We start from the raw sequence: 19683 nt of genomic DNA, 5'->3' as shown, positions 1-19683 counted from the left end.
GTGCAGAGAACTACAAGCAGGCCCTCCATTAGGCTGTTAGACCTGGTATTTGGAAAAAGTGTGTGTGTGTGTGTGTGTGTGTGTGTGTGTAAGGATAGAAAAGAAGGATTGCTGTGTTTCTCTTGTATGCAAGTGACCATATTTCAGATTAAGCAATGGAGAGTAAAGAGTCTGATGCCCAAGTACAGGAGTTATTTCTAAGGCAACTTAGAAAAGGAGGCAGTCAAAAATAACAGCTAAGAGTCATTGTGAACTTGTGGCAACATTAGGGATCATAAGGGCTTAGGATTTAAATTCTCACTATAATAGTGGGGAGAAGAGGGGCAGTTACTGAGTGCCTTCACCTGGAGAAAATGTCTCTGTGCTGGTATGCGGCCTCCATACTTGGAGCCAGAATTTCTAGAAGAGTGTGCCTACATGTATAGGCCAGGTAATGATAAGGATTCTTCTCTCTGATGCCATGTGTTGCATTCTCTGCTACATTTCATTAAGAGGTTCTGTGGCACCCTGCTCATACCACGTAAAGAGTGCCCAAGCCTTATTATCCTTTACAGTAATTTCCGGGCACAGGAACAAAGACATAAGAGAAGAGGGTCAAAAGAGTGCAAAATGCCTCCTTGAGGACAAGTCCAACTCAAAACCTTCTACCCAAAAGAAAACACTTCAACTTTATATACATGATGTTTCATAAGTCCTGTAATTTATTGTGGCAGCATGGATGCAAACATTTCTTGTGTTTGATAAAGCATCTTTATTCCTGCTCACTTGAAGGAGGGCTTTTCTTCCCCTGGATTCAATCCTGCTCTGAAATTAGCACAAAGAATTTAGGTGAATTGCAAGTCCGTTTGTTTCCATCATCAGCTACGTGCCAAGAACAGAAATGAATGAGATACTATCTCCTTCCCTCAGCTGAGACCAAGCCCAGCAGCTAAGATCAAAAAATATTTTTTAAAGTGCACCTAGGTAACAGGTACTAGATATTAGATATCTAGTTATCTAGTACTAGGTACTAGATAACTAGGTAACTAGTACAGCATACTAAAAAGCAGAGACATTACTTTGCCAACAAAGGTCTGCCTAGTCAAGGCTATGGTTTTTCCAGTAGTCATGTATGGATGTGAGAGTTGGACTATAAAGAAAGCTGAGCGCCAAAGAATTGATGCTTTTAACTGTGGTGTTGGAGAAGACTCTTGAGAGTCCCTTGGACTGCAAGGAGATCCAATCAGTCCATCATAAAGGAGATCAGTCCTGGGTGTTCACTGGAAGGACTGATGTTGAAGCTGAAACTCCAATACTTTGCGCACCTGATGCGAAGGGCTGACTCATTGGAAAAGACCCTGATGCTGGGAAAGATTGAGGGCAGGAGGAGAAGGGGACAACAGAGGATGAGATGGTTGGATGGCATCACCAACTCGATGGACATGGGTTTGGGTGGCCTCCGGGAGTTGGTGATGGACAGGGAGGCCTGGCGTGCTGCGATTCATGGGGTCGCAAAGAGTAGGACATGACTGAGCGACTGAACTGAACTAGGTAATAGGTAACATGCCAGGTTTTGAGCTGATTACAAAATTCTAAGACTCATCAGTAAATTACTTTGTAAATGTTCCCACCAATTTGTAGACCACATATTAAGTTAGTCATCATTGTCTTAAAACTCTTATACCAATTAAATAACCTACAGGATTATCATGCCCTTCTCAAAAGAACTTCTCCTAAACAGTGCATGGGGCAGATATTTCTGTATATAAGATACAGACTTCTGGTTGGGTAGCTACCACTTACTTCCAGCCCCAAACGAAGCAACTTAGAACATTCTCTTGCAAAGCCTTGGCCATATTCAGGTTGGCAGTGGCTGGGCTTTCAGTCATAAACAGCCCACTCCTTACCCAGCAAAAGGAGCAAAAGGTTCCTGAGAACCTCCTTTGGACGAGAGTTGTAGTTCCTGTACCGGGTACCCAAGAGGAAACCAAAGTGGCTCCCATGAAAAAATCTGGGGACCCATGACATGAGTCATACCTCTCTGGAAGATATTCTTTGGCTTCTTCAACATTGCTTGGTCCAATTAACTGTTTCCAGTATCCTAAGCCATTTTCTCTTACTAAAACAAGGGCTAGAGATGGACCACTGTTAGAAAAGAAAAAACTAAGTTAATGACACTATGGCTTGTAGCTAATCATAGATAAATAATGCAAGTGTATTTGTTAGACAAAAATAGGAAAATAACCCTTTTTACCAAGAGTATGAAATTAATTTCTGTTGGTGTACTCTCAAGAGTGTATTCATCAAAGAAAGGAAGCAGAGGAAGGAGAAGAAAAGAAGGGCCTTGGTTCTGACCGAGTGGTCTAGGGAAAATACAGGTATTGTCCCCATGCCCCTGCTGATTTATATTATACATGCTTGCTGGCTTTCTGGTCTGGCTGCTGTTTCATTTATTCTGCTAGAAACCTGACAAGTTTCTAGCATCCCATTCATCTCCTCGGGCTAGTGATCTTTAGGATTACCAAAACCCTTGAGAGTCAGTCATAGCTGTCTACTTGGACTTGATGATGCTGTACAAACTGGCTATGCAAGTCAACTCAACTAGACTCCAGAGGCTTCACTGGGAACTTGCATTGCTCTAATAACATTCTGGGGGGACCGCAGAAGACACACAGTTGAGCAGGGAATCAAAATGGAAGTGATATTGACAAAGAAGTAGACTCAGCACATCTTTACAGAATTGAGAGGTTTGGCGACTTGAACAGAAGGCAGGGTTAAAAGAAGGTTAAATGATTCAAACATAAATCAACCTGTGCTTTCTCAACCTGAATTCTATTTTACCTGGTCATATTTTCTATAACACTTCCAAAATAATCTTTATTTTCATATTCTTTGCACAGTGTTTTTGCTTCTTCTTCTGATAATACTATCTGTCTTTGCAGCAGTATTTTAAAGCCTTCATCTTGAATTTTATTCAAAACATCCTCTAAATAAAAAGTCACATAAGTTTTAAAGTGCTAAGTTATTGATTATACACACAATACAGACTATATTATCATAAGGACATAGAACGTATTTCATTCTCATATGAAATTTAACTTTACAAAAATAGATTATTTGATTTTTAATTTAAGGTAAACAGTATTCTTAACATATCAAATTTATGATGCCATTTCCAGTTCTTCAGTGGACCAAAATCTATAGATCTAAGAATGGGGGATTTATTTTTTAAAATCTGTACAGTCAGATAAGTTTTATTTCATACATAAAGGTGATATACTGACAGTCTCAGATATGCTAGGGTTCTAGGGTTGGGCTTTCCTGATAGCTCAGTTGGTAAAGAATCCGCCTGCAATGCAGGAGACCCCAGTTCGATTCCTGAGTTGGGAAGATCCACTAGACAAGGGATAGGCTACCCACCCCAGTATTCTTGGGCTTCCCTTGTGGCTCAGCTGGTAAAGAATCCACCTGCAATGCAGGAGAATGGGTTTGATCCCTGGGTTGGGAAGATCCCCTGGAGAAGGGAAAGGCTCCCTACTCCAGTATTCTGGCCTGGAGAATTCCAAGGACTGTATAGTCCACGGGGTCACAAAGAGTCGAACATGACTGAGTGACTTTCACTTTCAGAAAACAAAATAACTAGGTACATATCTTTTTTTAATGTGCTTAAATATAGGCTCTAGATAACTGAAAGATGAAATATAATTGAGCAAAAAGTGGGAAATTAATGGACCTAAGGACTGTGAAAAGCATGAAAACTAGTTTGTATAAGAAAAATTCTAAATACATCCACTGCACACCTGTTTATAAACAAAATATAAATTTCAAAATATGCCATCAAAAGACATGTCACTGGATTACATTCAAAATCTTTTCATACCATGTGGCAGATAGAAATATTTTAGAGTATAGAGATTTTTGCCTAAAACCTAAAGCAAACATCATAATTGAAATCACTGGAGGCATTAAAAGCAGTCAGGAGTAGAACAAAGCCAAAATGTTATCATACTGGCCTTTAATTATTTAATAGTTATTCTGGAAGTACTAAGCCATACATAAAAATAACAAAATTGAACAAAATGGATAACAGTGTTTGCATATAAGCTGTTTGGAAAATTCAGGAGTATTTTTAAAAGGTTAATAGTATTAAATAACATAATTCAGTAAGGGAGTCAGTAAATAAAAATTTACAGAAGCCATTGTCTTTCTTACTTAGAAAGTAAGTTTGGGGGGGAAGTGTCATTCATTCACTATGGGGTTAAAAACTAGGAATAATGCTGAAAAGAAATGGCTGGTACTAAAACAACTACTATGAACAGCTTACCTTTTATTGACTGAATACTTTAGAGCAAAGAACATTGCATATATTCCCATATTCAGTTGAAAAATAAGATAACAAGAACTATAATGAAGAAAACTATCATATCTGAATAAAAGACGTAATAGATGAGTTGAATAGAGGTATATTATATTTCTTGAAAATACATGAGAATATGGTGAAGATGTCTGTTTTCTTCAAGTTAAATAATCCACATGGACTTTGCTTTAGAATTTCTTGAGGTGACCCAGAATATCAATAAAGGTCACCATTTATTTAAAGAGTGATGAATTACCATTTACTACCAAATGGCAAACATAGTTAACACGAAATAATCAAAAACTGAGGCAAGAGTCAAGCAAGAGGGGGAGGGAGAGTGATAAGAGACTAACCAACTTCAAATTTTGTTTTTCCCCCTTTTTAATTAACACCTTTATGCCATCCTTAAATATTAGTATGGTTTGCATATCACAATAGCAATATGTTATGACACTAACAGCTGTCACCAAAATTCTTTGTAGGAGAAAACTGTATTTGTTTGGGAAAAATTATTTCAGCAAATTATTGAGTAGAAGGTGAGATCTTTGCAACTTGGTTGGAGGTAGATTTGCCTTGCTCAGAAAAATTGAAAAAATTGTATTTGTTTCCCAGGAACAAGAGTCAGGATTTCAGGGGCAATCCAAACCAGGTGACCAGTATGGAAGCAGAAACTGGTAAATACTACTGAGAACTATGAACAGAAGACAGGCCATTTGAAAGTTAGATTTGGCAATTTGGAGGTCGTTGGTGAACTTGACTAGGGTAGTTCTGACAGAAGCTCGATTGGAGGGGGTTCAGGAGTGGGTGAGGGTCAAGAAGGCGATTCACTGAGCACAGACAACTCCTTGAGCAGTGTCCACTGCAGAGGAGTAGAGAAATGGGGTGTCAGCTGAGGGGGCGGAGGAGCCAAGGCAGTTTTTCTGGTTGTGTTTTTATTTCATTGAATTTTGTTTATTATTATGTTGGACCATGTTTTTGTGCTAACAGGGAAAACTCAGTAGCAAGGGAGAAAGTGATGTTGCCAGAAAATAAGGGACATTTTCAAGTGTGAAACACTCAGGAAAGCGGGTAGAAAATACATAGATCAAGAAAAGTGCTGGCCTTTGGTGGATCATGTACACAACAGGGTTGCCTCTTCTCCTCTCAGCCAATAACACTGCTTCTTATTTACAGAGAAACCAAGTAATGGAAGACAAACCCCTCAACTTCCTGCCACAAACCTATAAACTGGATCTGTGGCTATCCGGCCCTCTTTCTCTCTTGCTACATAGAATAAAAATCTCTTCTCAGTCCAATCCTATACATCTGCTACAGAAATTATTTCCTCCTGACTCATCTCAGTGACCTTAGCCTGTCCTAAACTTTTCTTTCTTGTAACTTCAACTGGTTGATTCCTTCCCATGAGCATTAATCTACAGTCAGATTTTTCCAATCTCAAAATAACATTTACAAATCTGTCAAATATTACTTCTTTAATTCTGAATTGTTCTGACTTCTTTGTATATAATCTCTCACCCCAGTTTTGAGACTGACTTTTGTGGCAAGCACTCCACTGAAACTACTCAAGATTCTCCTTTTCCTGGCTAATTCAAGCTTGACTTTTTAGTCTCTGCATAAACAGTGCTTCTTCCATGAAGTATCATGTAACTGTCCCTGGTTAATTAAGCCATACTTACCTTTCCACTCAATTATGGGCTGCATATCCTATTCGATATCCAGTGAGACATCTCTTATCATAGAGCTTTCCACACTCAGCTGTTATTATCAATTAGATGTATTTTGCTTCAGCAGTACATGTATAGGCTTCAACAGTACATGAACTGTGAACTTCCAGATGTTCAAGATGAATTTAGAAAAGGCAGAGGAACCAGAGATCAAGTTGCCAACATCCACTGGATCATAGAAAAAGCAAGAGAATTCCAGAAAAACCTCTACTTCTTGCTTTACTAATTATGCCAAAACCTTTGACTGTGTGGATCACAACAAACTATGGGAAATTCTTCAAGAGATGGGGATCACAGACCACTGTACCTGCCTCCTGAGAAACCTGTATGCAGGTCAAGAAGCAACAATTAGAACCAGACATGGAACAACAGACTGGTTTCAAATTGGTAAAAGAGTGCGTCAAGGCTATATATTGTCACTCTGCTTATTCAACTTATATGCAGAGTACATCATGCAAAATGCCGGGCTGGATGAAACACAATCTGGAATCAAGATTCCCAGGACAAACATCAATAACCTCAGATATGCAGATGATACCACACTTATGGCAGAAAGTGAAGAGGAACTCAAGAGCCTCTTGATGAAAGTGAAAGAGGAGAGTGAAACAGTTGGCTTAAAACTCAACATTCAGAAAACTAAGATCATGGCATCTGGTCCCAACTCTTCATGGCAAATAGATGGGGAAACAATGGAAACAGTGACAGACTTTATTTTCTTGGGCTCCAAAATCACTGCACATGGTGACTGCAGCCATGAAATTAAAAGATGCTTGCTCCTTGGAAGAAAAGCTATGACCAACCTAGACAGCATATTAAAAAGCAGAGACATTACTTTGCCAATAAAGTCCAAAAAAGCTATGGTTTTTCTAGTAGTCATGTATGGATGTGAGAGCTGAACTATAAGGAAAGCTGAGCACCAAAGAATTGATGCTTTTGAACTCTAGTGTTGGAGAAGACTCTTAAGGGTCCCTTGGACTGCAAGGAGATCAAACCAGTCAATCCTGAAGGAAATCAATCCTGAATATTTACTGGAAGGACCGATGCTGAAGCTGAAACTCCAATACTTTGACCACCTGATGCGAAGAACTGACTCACTGGAAAAGACCCTGATGCTGGGAAAGATTGAAGGCAAAAGGAGAAGAGGACAACAGAGGATGAGATGGTTGGATAGCATCACCGACCCAATGGACATGAGTTTGAGCAAGCTCCGGGAGTTGGTGATGGACAGGGAAGCCTTGCGTGCTGCAGTCCTTGAGATTGCAAAGAGTCGGACATGACTGAGTGACTGAACTGAACTGAGATGTATTTTGCAGCAGGTTGTTGTGCTGGTAGGATAAAGATTATATTGTGTAGAAAATTAAACCTAAAACCCTAGTGACTCAATACATCAGAGATATCCTTATCACCAATGTTACATGCTCATAATAAAGCTGCCTATAGCAGCTTTACTCATAGTAGCCAAAAACTGGATGCAATGAAGATGTCCTCTAATAAGTAGCTAGACATATGCTGGTATATTCATACAATATAATGTTATTCAGCTATAAAGAAGTAAGCTATTTAAGCCACAAAAAGACATAAAGGAACCTTAAGTGTATATAGTTATGTAAGAGAAATTTATCACTATATGATTTCAACTCTATGACATTCTGGAACATGCAAAACTACAGAGACAGTAAAAAGGTCAGATTACAACAGGGGTTAGGAGGGGGAGATGGATAAATAGGAGAAGAACAGGGATTTTTAGGGCAGTGGTTCTACGACATATGATACTGTAAAAGGGACACATGACACTGAATTTATCAAAACCGACAGAATGTGCAACACAAAGAGCAAACCTTAACATCAACTATGAAGTTTAGTTAATAACAGTGTATTGATATTGGTTCACTAGTTATAAAAATGTATCACAATAAAATATTATTAGAAGAAATTATTATGGGAGTAGGCATATGGGAACACTGTAATATCTTAATTTCTCTGTAAATAAACAACTATTCTAAAATATAAAGTCTATTCATCTAAAAAACATACATATTGTTCAAGGTTTAAAAAGGCAAGTGAAACTTTCCAAAGAAGAGAACTCCAGGCTCAAGAAGCTTCACTGGTAAATTCCAGGAAAGATTTTAAAAAGATGCAATATCAATTCTACACCATCTCTTCCAGAAAACAGTGACTACCTTTCATCTCATTTTATGAAGTCTTCATTTACCCATTACCCTAATAGCGAAACCAGATAAAGACATTACAAGCAAGTCCCCAACAAAATATTGAAAATTCAAACCCAGCAATATGTTAAAAAGGACAATAAAAGACAATATACAACAACCAAGTATAGTTTATCTGGAGAATGCAAGGCTGGTTAAATATTTAAAAATCAAAGTAATTGCCATATTGTTAAACTCAAGGAAAAAATGTCAGTAGATACAGGAAAATTTTTTTGAGAAATTATAACATCCATTCATGATTTAAAAAAAAATACCTCCCCAAACTAGGAGTAGGTGAGAATTTCCTTAATCCAAATAAAGGGCATATAAAGCTAACATGACACTTAATGGTAAAAGACTTAATGCTTTCACTCTAAGATCAGGAGCAAGGTAACTTGTGTACCGTCATCTCTTTTATTATTCAGCATCATGCAGGAAGTTCCAGCCAGTACAATAAGGCAAGCAAAAGAAATAAAAAGTGTACATATTAAAAAGAAAGAAGCAAAACTGTCTCAATTTTTAGATTATATTATTGTCCACATCAGTGGTTCTCAATCCTTCAAAGTGCATTTAACAATGTTTGGAGATGTGTTTTGATTTTCACAACTAGGAGTCGAGGGGATGCGACTGACATGAAGTGAGTAGAGGCCAAAGATGTGGCTGAACATTTTCCAAAGCTCATGATGCAGCACCCTCAACAATTACCTAGCCCAAAATGTAAGTAGGTCTGATGTTCAGAAATCCTGTGCTGTGCTGAGCTGAGTCACTTCAGTCGTGTCCCACTCTTCGCGACCCCGTGGACTGGAGCCTGCCAGGCTCCTCTGTCCATGGGATTCTGCAGGCAGGAAGACTGGAGTGGGTCGCCTTGCCCTACTCCGTGGGATCTTCCCGACCCTCCTCTCTTATGTGTCCTGCACTGGCAGGCAGGTTCTTAACGCCTCGTGCCACCTGAAAGGCCCTCAGAAACCCTAGTAACAGAAATTCTCAAGGAAATGATGTCAAAAACCCCCTAGAACTAAGTAGTTAAGCAAGTCAGAGAATATGAGGTCAACATACAAGTATCAGTTTATTTCCATACACTGAATATAAAAAAGAATTAATAGTGTTACTTTATAGTTTCTGTTCTTCCTCTGCCAATATTCACTCTATTCTGTGAGGTTAAAAATAGCTAGCACCTTTTAAGTGTTAGGCACTTTATGTTTTTGCATTTTAACCTTCTGAATTTAAACATGAAAGATTTGGTAAAGTACATTTTTTCCAAATCACACTATTAATAACACTTTACCTAAGTGTTGAACTTAGGCATTTCAGACATAAATACTTCTAACCTTTATTATAATAGCTATAATAATAATTATATATAATAAAAATTCTTGTATCTTAAATCTACCCTAACAAATTCCTAGGTTAGAAAGCACTTTCTGAACTTTTTAGCTATAAAATTGTTTTATTCTTTTTATTGAGAAATTAGTAAATCAGTGACAATTAAATTTCTTCAAGGGCTTTTTCTTGAATGTTAAATTTTAAACTAATATATTTTAATATAATTATTCAAATCATATGTACAAAGTAGTTAAACAATTTATACTTTGTTTCTTACCTGTTCTTTCATTAAAGAGGGCTGGTCGAAGTAATGCCAGTATCTTTTCAAATTTTATGCCTCTAATTTTTTTAAAATCAGGGATGAAGACCTCAATAAACTTAGTATTAGTTATATTCTCTTCAACATCACAAAACTGAGATATTTGTTGTATTTCCAGATATTGTTGTAAACTGTTGAAATCCAAAACATAATTATAAACTGAAGTTTAATAATCATGCCAGAAAATTAAAACTGATAATATATTCTCACAATAATTTAGATTTTAATAAAACAAATGAATATTTAACTTCACCGAAAGATAAGTTATATCTCTATTACATCAAATAATATATATTTAATTCCATTTTTATTGAACCAACACAAAAATCAATTACATGAAATCACATATGTTTGATTTCATGAGAGGATATTAAAGACATCAAAATAAAGTATGTTTAAAATTTTTTTTTTCTTTCCTCTATGTAAAGCAATCCAGATAGTTTCTAATTTTCCTTATAATTTTGTCTTTGAATCTAGGTTAATTTAGGAGCACATTTCATGTTTTCAAATAGATAAGATGTTTTCTATTTGAAATTTATTATTTATTTATTTCCAACTTTATTGGATTATAATCAGGAAATGTATGTGGTAAGATTTTAATTTTTAAAAATTTGTTTAGGTTTTCTTTGTAAACAAAGTTACTTGTGGGATTTAAGTTTATACATATTCATATTTCGTATGTTATAGATCATTTATTACACACAATTATGGAATACATATTTGCCATTCCTATATATCCTTGCTTTTTCCTCTGCTTTGTATTGAGATCTATGACCATAATGTTACTTATATCCAGTTCTCCTTATTATCTTTCTAATACTTATATTTTTATTATGTCATCTGTGTGGTTTCGGAATACATTTTTTGACCACTGTATCTTCTTCACAAATGTTTTCTTTTACATCATGTCCTTCTTTATCAAGCTTAACACTTTTAATATTCAATTCTAATTCTTTATTTTTTCGGGCTATTTTGTTGCCATCTCTTAATTTTTTTTGAAGACAATTCTTTGTCTCTTCTAAGCAGAATATAGATTTGGATTACTGTGATACTGAATGGTTTGCCTTGGAAATGAACAGAGATCATCCTGTCATTTTTGGGATTGCACCCAACTACTGCATTTCAGGCTCTTTTGTTGACTATGAGGGCTACTCCATTTCTTCTAAGGGATTCTTGCCCATACTTGTACATATAATGGACATCTGGATTAAATTTGCCCATTCCGGTCCATTTTAGTTCACTGATCCCTAAACTGTCAGTGTTTACTCTTGCCATCTCCCATTTGACCACTTCCAATTTACCTTGATTCATGGACCTAACATTCCAACTTCCTATGCGGTATTGCTCTTTACAGCATCAGACTTGACTTCTATCACCAGACACATCCACAACTGGGCATTGTTTCCGCTTTGCCTCAGCCTCTTCACTCCTTCTGGAGCTATTTCTTCTCCCTTCTCCAGTAGAATATTGGGCACCTAACAACCTGGGGAGTTCATCTTTCAGTGTCATATCTTTTTGCCTTCTCATACTGTTCATGCAGTTCTCAGGCAAGAATGCTGAAGTGGTTTGCCATTCCGTTCTCCAGTGGACCACGTTTTGTCAGAACTCTCCACCATGATCCATCCGTCTTGGGTGGCTCTACATGGCATGGCTCATAGTTTCACCGAGTTAGACAAGGCTGTGATCCATGTGATCAGTAAAACCCTATACAGTCAGCAAAAACAAGACCAGGAGCTGACTGTGGCTCAGATCATGAACTCCTTATTGCAAAATTCAGACTTAAATTGAAGAAAGTAGGGAAAACCACTAGGCCATTCAGGTATGACCTAAATCAAATCCCTTATGATTACACAGTGAGTGAAGTTGCTCAGTCGTGTCCAACTCTTTGCGACCCTCCATGGACTGTAGCCTACCAGGCTCCTCCGTCCATGGAATTTTCCAGACACGAGTACTGGAGTGGGTTGCCATTTCATTCTCCAGGGGATCTTCCTGACCCAGGGATTGAGCTTGGGTCTCCTGCATTATAGGCAGACGCTTTACCCTCTGAGTCACCAGGAGAAGTGATTATACAGTAGAAGTGACAAATAGATTCAGGGGATTAGATCTGATAGAGTGCCTGAAGAACTATGGGCAGAGGTTCGTAACATTGTATATGAGGCAGTGATCAAAACCATCCCCAAGAACAAGAAATGTAAAAAGGCAAAATGGTTGTCTGAGGTGGCCTTACAAATAACTGAGAAAAAAAGAGAAGTGAAAGGCAAAGGAGAAAAGGAAAGATGTACCCATCTGAATGCAGAGTTCCAAAGAATAGCAAGGAGAGATAAGAAAGCCTTCTTCAGTGATCAATGCAAAAAAATAGAGGAAAACAATAGAATGGGAAAGACTAGAGATCTCGTCAAGAAAATTAGATGCCAAGGGAACATTTTCATGCAAAGATGGGCACAATAAAGGACAGAAATGGTGTGGACCTAACAGAAGTAGAAGATATTAAGAAGAGATGGCAAGAATACACAGAAGAACTATAGAGAAAAGTTCTTAATGACGCGGACAACCACAATGATGTGATCACTGACCTAGTAGCCACTCACCTATTCATCCTGGAGTATGAAGTCAAGTGGGCCTTTGGAAGCAACATTACAAACAAAGCTAGTGGAGGTGATGGAATTCCAGTTGAACTATTTCAAATCTTAAAAGATGATGCTGTGAAAGTGCTGCACTCAATATACCAACAAATTTGGAAAACTCAGCAGTGGCCACAAGACTGGAAAAGGTCAGTTTTCATTCCAATTCCAAAGAAAGACAGTGCCAGAGAATGCTCAAACTACCGTGCAATTGCACTCATCTCACATGCCAGCAAAGCAATGCTCAAAATTCTCCAAGTCTTCAATAGTACGTGAACTGAGAACTTCCAGATGTTCAAGCGGATTTAGAAAAGGCAGAGGAACCAGAGATCAAATTGCCAGCATCTGTTGGATCATAGAAAAAGCAAGAGAATTCCAGAAGAACATCTAGTTCTGCTTCATTGACTACATTAAAGCCTTTGGTTGTGTGGATTACCACAAACTGGAAAATTCTTAAAGAGATGGGAATACCAGACCACCGTACCTGCCTCCCAAGAAACCTGTACGTGGGTCAAGAAGCAACAATTAGAACTGGCCGTGGAACAAAAGAAAGAAAAATGCTGCAAACTTTGCAAAACAACATTGACACATCTCAGTCCACCCCTATCCTGCCAAGTGCTTAAATTATCTTATTATGTGTGTACTAAACAACTGCTTCTGAAAGTTGGATGCAATAGACCCCTACCCGTACAACAGCACCAACAAACACTGACTCCTCTTATGCCAGCTATGTTAATAGTGGTTCACAGAACACTCTAAAAAATGGCTCAAAAATTCTGGCATGAAACCTGGTATCTTGAGCCCAACATTTCCCACCCAAGCCTGCTCCCCAACTGCTAAGTATCATTTTCTCTTAAAACTCTCGCAGTAACTCCTACTGTTTACAAAGACCTTTGTCAGCACTTGGTTTATCCTACCAGTCCCTCTATCTCACTTAAAACAAGGAACCTATAGCTTAGGTTCCTTGTCATAAAAGAAACAAAATCCTCAAAGTCAGGCTACAAAATAAAATAAAAATAATATTATTAGGGTCTCCCTGCTGCCTAAAAATTATAACATGGCTAGGAACCAGCAGATGGACCAACTAAAAAAAAACCTGCCGTAATTTATTAATAAGATAACAAGGAGAGTTCTGAAGATGCTCAACCAGAACACGCAGTGGAGATGGGCTGCCTGGCAGGAGGAGAAACACATCAGGAAGCCTCAGGACTCAGCTACTTGGAAGTTGCTCCTGCTAACCCACCTTTCTTTCAGACATGCCTCTGACAACTCATAGGCTAAATGCTGGATTTTCTGAGTCTTCAGAAGAATAAAAGTGACTTATGTTCACTTTTGAAATTTACAAACTGTTAACAAAAAACTGTGCAACTATTTAGTTCTTAGCAATTTATCACCACTAACTGCCTTGAGTAAAAGGACAGAGGACATTTGCTGTCTCTAGGACAAGGGGAGGCAGAAGTGGAATGTGGAGAGATAGGAAAGGGGTATGGTTTGGAAGGGACCAGCCTTGGTCTCATTCTAACCCTGGAGTCCTGGGCCATGAAGCCAGGGCCAGAGTCCTGGGCCATGAAGCACCCAGTGTTAGAGAGACAGGAATTTCTTCCCTTTTGAAACTGCTTGACATAAACTTTCAGGGCAACTCCGGCTTTGTTGATCATATAAAATTTTAGACTGAAAAGAATACCTGTGGCTTCGACATAGAGATGTTTGTCTTTAGATTTGAGATATCTATATGTTATACTATGTTACCTGCTAAAACATTGTAAACAATAAGCTTCCTGGCCTGGAGCTACCTTTTGCTCTTCATCCTCAAAGGCTTGGCCGTCTCTTCTTGTTCATCCCACGGTTCTTTAGATTCTGTCTCAGAATTAACTTCACTATCATCCCAGGAAGGCTGTTTTTCCTTTCCTTGTGAAACAACTAGAATATAGCTTAGGTTCCTTGTCATAAAAGAAACAAAATCCTCAAAGTCAGGCTACAAAATAAAATAAAAATAATATTATTAGGCTCATGAAATGGATAGACTACAATGGTGAACCCTACCCAAGTCAAGGACCTCTTTCCCTTCATGATTATTGGTCAAGAGAAAGTTACTCACAAGCCTCCTGTTAACTAACACATCTCTGAAGGACAGAAGGTCACAGTTGGCAGGGACTGATCGTCAAGGCAGTCTAATAACAATTGTTAAACTATAGGATGCTTCCAAATCAACTGGAGGGCTTGTTGAACACAGTTTTCTGGAGTCCAGTTCCAGACTTTATGATTCAGTAGGTTTAGGGTGGGGCCCCGGAACTGGATTTTCTCATTAGTTCCCAGGTGATGCTGATGTCACTGGTCCAACCCTTTTCCAGGGCCAAGAAAGATGGTCTGAGGGGTGCAGCTGGTGTACAAAGTGCTTTTCAGTAGAACTTTCTCTGATGACCAACATGCTCTGTGCTCTTCGGCATATGTAACCACAGGCAGCTACTGAGCACTTGATATAGCTAGTGCCACTGAGACTCTGAATTTGTAACTTTGTTTAACTGTAATGAATTTAAGTTCAAATGGCCACATGTATCTAATGGCTACTATATTGGACAGTGCATTTCTAGAACCTGCATCTCCTGACACCCAAGCCATTGGACTTGCCAATACAAAGTCTTTACTGTATTACCCCAGACAAAACAGAATTTTAAAAATAGCTTGGCAAAAAGGATTTACATGTAGGTAAAGAAAGGATTAAAGCTTTCCTATGAAGTTTATGACAAGGAGCCTTCAACCTGGGATCAGACTCTACAGGAAAGGTCTGGATACTCACTTCCTGGGGGCTGATGCACAGAGTCTTAGAGGACACATATCATAAAAAGATCTTTGCTCCAATAAAACACAATCAGAGCATCCATTTTTGCTTGACTGATTCTGTGTCTACTGGAGCTTTCTCCACAGTCACTCTCTTTGGATTAACCGTGATATGGACACCGCCAAGGAAATCTGGAGCTTGGTTGGTCAGACTTATTTGTTTTTTCTATAATGAGAATACTAAACTTATAGGAACCCATTGTATTTGGCACACAGTGGATTTTTTTTTAACTTCTTACCTGGTCTGCTATTTGACTATAGAAGTGCTTTACTTGTTCTTCAGTAAGCGGTTTCTTATCCTCTGCTTCTATGACAAATCCTGCCTTGATAATCTTCAATTAGAGAGCAAGGTCAGATCCAAATGGGTAGTGGGGCCACAGGTAAAAGAAGTCAAGGACATTTGTTTCCTAGGCTTAACAAATCTTCCAGATTTGAATGCATTACATGATTATGCCTCAGCACAATCCATAAGGCACTAAGTTGCAAGAGGCCCAAAAATATGTAAACAAAGAAGGTTCTTTTCATGCCTCCCCCAACGTCAGTGTTTAAATTTTCACTGCTTGAACAAGAGACTCCACACTATTTCTATTATTTAAGTGAATCGTTTCAAGATTAAAAAAAAAAAAAAAAGAGCTAACTGAATTCCAAGGAAAGATGTCACAGCTTTCTAAATCATTCAAAAAGACATACATTTATAAGCATTTTTAACCATCTATTTTCAAAATTATTTTAACTCTTAACTTTTTTCAAGGCTTACCTTTGTTAAATCTGTAACTTATAATCTAGTATATCTTACTCTGACAGCAATAAAAATATCCAAATCACAGGGAAGAATAGAATTTAAAATTCAGCCATGCTTTGTCTTAAAATTTTTTAATTTAATGATTCAGTGTGTATGTCACTCTAGTATAACAATGTACAAAATGGACCATCTACTTTATTGTAGTTTAATCAATGCTTCTTTGGCTGAAGAAAGAATGCATGATGGGAAATTCACAAAGATACCCAATCCCTCCTGACATAGCTTTCCATGTGACCTCCTCTATTGCACATGCAATATTCTTGCAAATTTTAATATAACTTTGTTGTTTCAACACAAAATCTCTATTCAGGGGTCAGTAAACCATAGCCCCTTCCACCACACATGTTTAGAAACAAAGATTACTAGAACCACGCCCCTTTGTTTATTTACCGTCTTGCCTTCTCCGGACGATGGCAGAGTTAAACTTCTGTGACAGAGCTCATATGCCCCATAAGCCTGAAAATCGTTACTATCTGGCTCTTTATAGGAGAAGTAAGCTGACTTTTAGATTAGCATGCAATTTTCCTCCAAAAATTTTTTCTTTGGGCTCTAAAAGCAAAACCTTAAATGCTTCTTTAAGTTATCATGTATCTAAAAGGACCATATATTTGTGACAACTCAGGGAATAATGCAGGCTAATGTGAGCTTATAACAAGTTTGCACTGATGACAACTAAATACAAAGAATTTGTTATCATCCAACATAAGAACGGCAACTTTTATCTTTTATATTGGATGCTAGTAGAGCAGAGTTATTTAAATAAAGATGTTAAGTAGATTGAGCCTTTGTAAGACAAAACACCCAAAGCCGTTAGAGGTACCTAGTACCAGATGTTCTTTATGTTCTAGTTTACTCTAAGTGATAAGCTTGTCTCCACATTGAAAATTAAGGGATTTCTTTTCCAATTAATTTAAACTATTGTTGGGAGATATTACTTACTTTTTCTTTAATTTCTTGAACTTTTCTAGCAGTCACAGCATCAGGCTTTATAATAACAATGGTGTATATTTGGTCTAGGAAAAAACAATGGATGGATTTCATTTTCTTGGCACAAAGTCTAGATAATGAATGATTTGACAATTGCAAGCGTAAACTACTAATGTCCAATGAATTTTGTCTATCAATAGCTTTGTCCTTATGGCATTGCAACTACCAAAGAGTTTCTACTTAGAATCAAAGTATATTTCCTGTATTTGCATGCAGGAGAAACATTCACAAGAGTTTATAGTCAGAGGGCCAAAAAAAAGTATAGGTGGGTACTAGTTATTTTATTTTTTTGGCCACATCTCATGGCTTGTGCGATCTTAGTTCCCCAACTAGGGGTTGAATCCGGGCCCTCAGCGGTGACAATGTGAAGTCCTAACCACTGGACCACCAGGGAATTCCCAGTACTAGTTATTTTAGTACAATTCACGTGCTTTAGAATCACACCAATGATCCGTCCAGGTCAGTATCACTAGTGGCTGGAGTTCCAGTGCAAGCAAACATTATAAACCAATGGCTTAACTGTCTATGAGTTTATCCACATTTATCGACACATTCTTATAATTAGTTTTTAGTGCAGAATAGCTCACCTAGCATGTTGTTTGCCTCTGATCCCTCCAGGGTATGAACACACATTCACACACTCACTCAAGATATTCCAATGAAGGCAGGAAGTTGTTCATCCATAAAGCAAACTAGGAGTGCAGGTCATCAGGGAGGAAATTTTTACAAGTTTTGGAAAGATGATGAAGGATAAAGTAGGAGGAAACTACTGTCCAGATTACTCATAGGGGACAGAAGCCCCTGATTGAATGTAATCTCTGAAAGACTCCGGGCATAGAGGCTGAAGGCAAGGCAAGGGGAGCAAAAGAGATTGCTTTTTAAGAGCTGAGTCTGGTATTGCACAAATCATCATTAATCCTACCAGTCCTTATCAATTAACACTGATGTCATTACAAGGTTTCTGCTGCAAGTGATGCTGTAATGAACATCATTCATGTACACAAATCCTTCACTATTACTTTAAAGTAAATTTACTTGCCAACACTTTCATAGCTTGGTTCCCCAGCATCCTCTGAATCTGAGTCTACAAATGCAATTTCATGATACTGTGAAAAAGAAAAGCAAATAAAACAGTTATATTTTAATATGATAGAGAGTTTTTATAAATTTTGTTTCTAGTAAATATGTATAATCAAAGGGATAGAAATTAAAGCGGAAAGAACATTTGTAAGCTTCAGGATCCATTCTTGACCATTGCTCTGAGTAAATTAGGAGCAGAAAGACACTTCCTTAACTTATCAAAAAATGTCTTTCTCAAAACAATAGTCAATTTCCTCCTATAGAGTAAAACCCTAGGAAGGATAAGAGATTCTTAGTTTCTGGAGAAGCCCTGAAAATGCTTCTGTGATTCTGTAAACTACCTGAAAAGTTTATATATTTACATATATACATTTTGAGGGCAAAAAGTTTGTATAATTATAGATTCTCAATGGACTACAGAATCAAAAATGTTTGGAAATAGCTATACTGAAAGCATTCACTTCTGTTATAATCAGAAATAAGAGAATTATGCCAGCTATAACTTCATAGTGACCTGTCTTGTATTTGTTGGATCTACCCTGACAAACAAGGCAGCCACTAACCACATAAGGCTATATTTGAGAGCTTGAAATGAGGTTAGTCCAAACTAAGATGTGCTATGAGTGAAAAATACACAGCACATTCCAAAGACTTAGTTTGAAAAAATGAATGTGGAATACCTTATTTCCTATATTGACTACATCTTTTTCTTATTTTATTGAAGTATAGTTGATTTACAATGCTGCATTTAATTGCTGCCATACAGAAAAGTGGCTTAGTTTTATAAATATACTTTTTCATAGTCCTTTCCAATATGGTTTATCAGAGGATATTGAATATAGTTCCCTGTGCTATACAGTTTATACATCTAATAAATAATAGCTTGCATCTGCTAATCCCAAACTCCCAATCCTCCCCTCCATCGCCCCCTCTCTCCGTTGGAAGCCACAAGTCTGTTCTCTATATTTGTGAGTCTGTTTTTGGTTCATAGATAGGTTCATTTGTGTCATATTTTAGATTCCAAATATAAGTGGTATATGATATTTATCTTTCTCTTTCTGACTGACGTCACTTAGTATGATAAGCTCTAGATGCATCCATGTTGCTGCAATGATTTTGTTCTTTTTAATGGCTGACTAATATTTCATTGTGTGTGTAGGTATGTGTGTGTGTGTGTATATACATACCACATCTTCCTTATCCATTCATCTAGGGGTGCATGTATTGTTTCGAATTATAGTTTTGTCTGGGTATATGCCCAGGAGTGGGATTGCTAGATCATATGGCAACTCTATTTTTAGTTTTTTGAGGAACTACCATATTGTTCTCCATAGTGGCTGCACCAGTTTACATTCCTACCAACAGTGTAAGAAGGTTCCCTTTTCTCCACACCGTCTCCAGCATTTATTATTTGTAGACTTTTTAATGATGGCCATTCTGACAGGT

General features: G+C 37.7%; 1 protein-coding gene across 1 annotated transcript in view; it reads right to left on the bottom strand.

Moving 5' to 3' along the window:
* Positions 1-681: 681 nt before the first annotated feature.
* NME8 (NME/NM23 family member 8) overlaps positions 682-19683 on the bottom strand; it is a 31865-nt gene continuing 12863 nt past the window's right edge. Inside the window, exons 7-14 of the mRNA XM_043463095.1 lie at positions 18197-18263; positions 17110-17183; positions 15608-15700; positions 14324-14505; positions 9868-10040; positions 2821-2965; positions 2017-2124; positions 682-804 (exon numbers count right to left, since the gene is read on the bottom strand). Of these exons, the coding sequence (XP_043319030.1) occupies positions 762-804; positions 2017-2124; positions 2821-2965; positions 9868-10040; positions 14324-14505; positions 15608-15700; positions 17110-17183; positions 18197-18263 (885 nt within the window). The 3' untranslated portion in view covers positions 682-761. The remainder of the gene's footprint in view (positions 805-2016; positions 2125-2820; positions 2966-9867; positions 10041-14323; positions 14506-15607; positions 15701-17109; positions 17184-18196; positions 18264-19683) is intronic.

This window comes from Cervus canadensis, chromosome 3, assembly GCF_019320065.1.
Source record: "Cervus canadensis isolate Bull #8, Minnesota chromosome 3, ASM1932006v1, whole genome shotgun sequence".
Lineage (NCBI taxonomy): Eukaryota > Metazoa > Chordata > Mammalia > Artiodactyla > Cervidae > Cervus > Cervus canadensis.
The sequence above is the reverse complement of the archived record's forward strand: the minus strand, read 5'-3'. Positions and strand labels throughout refer to the sequence as shown.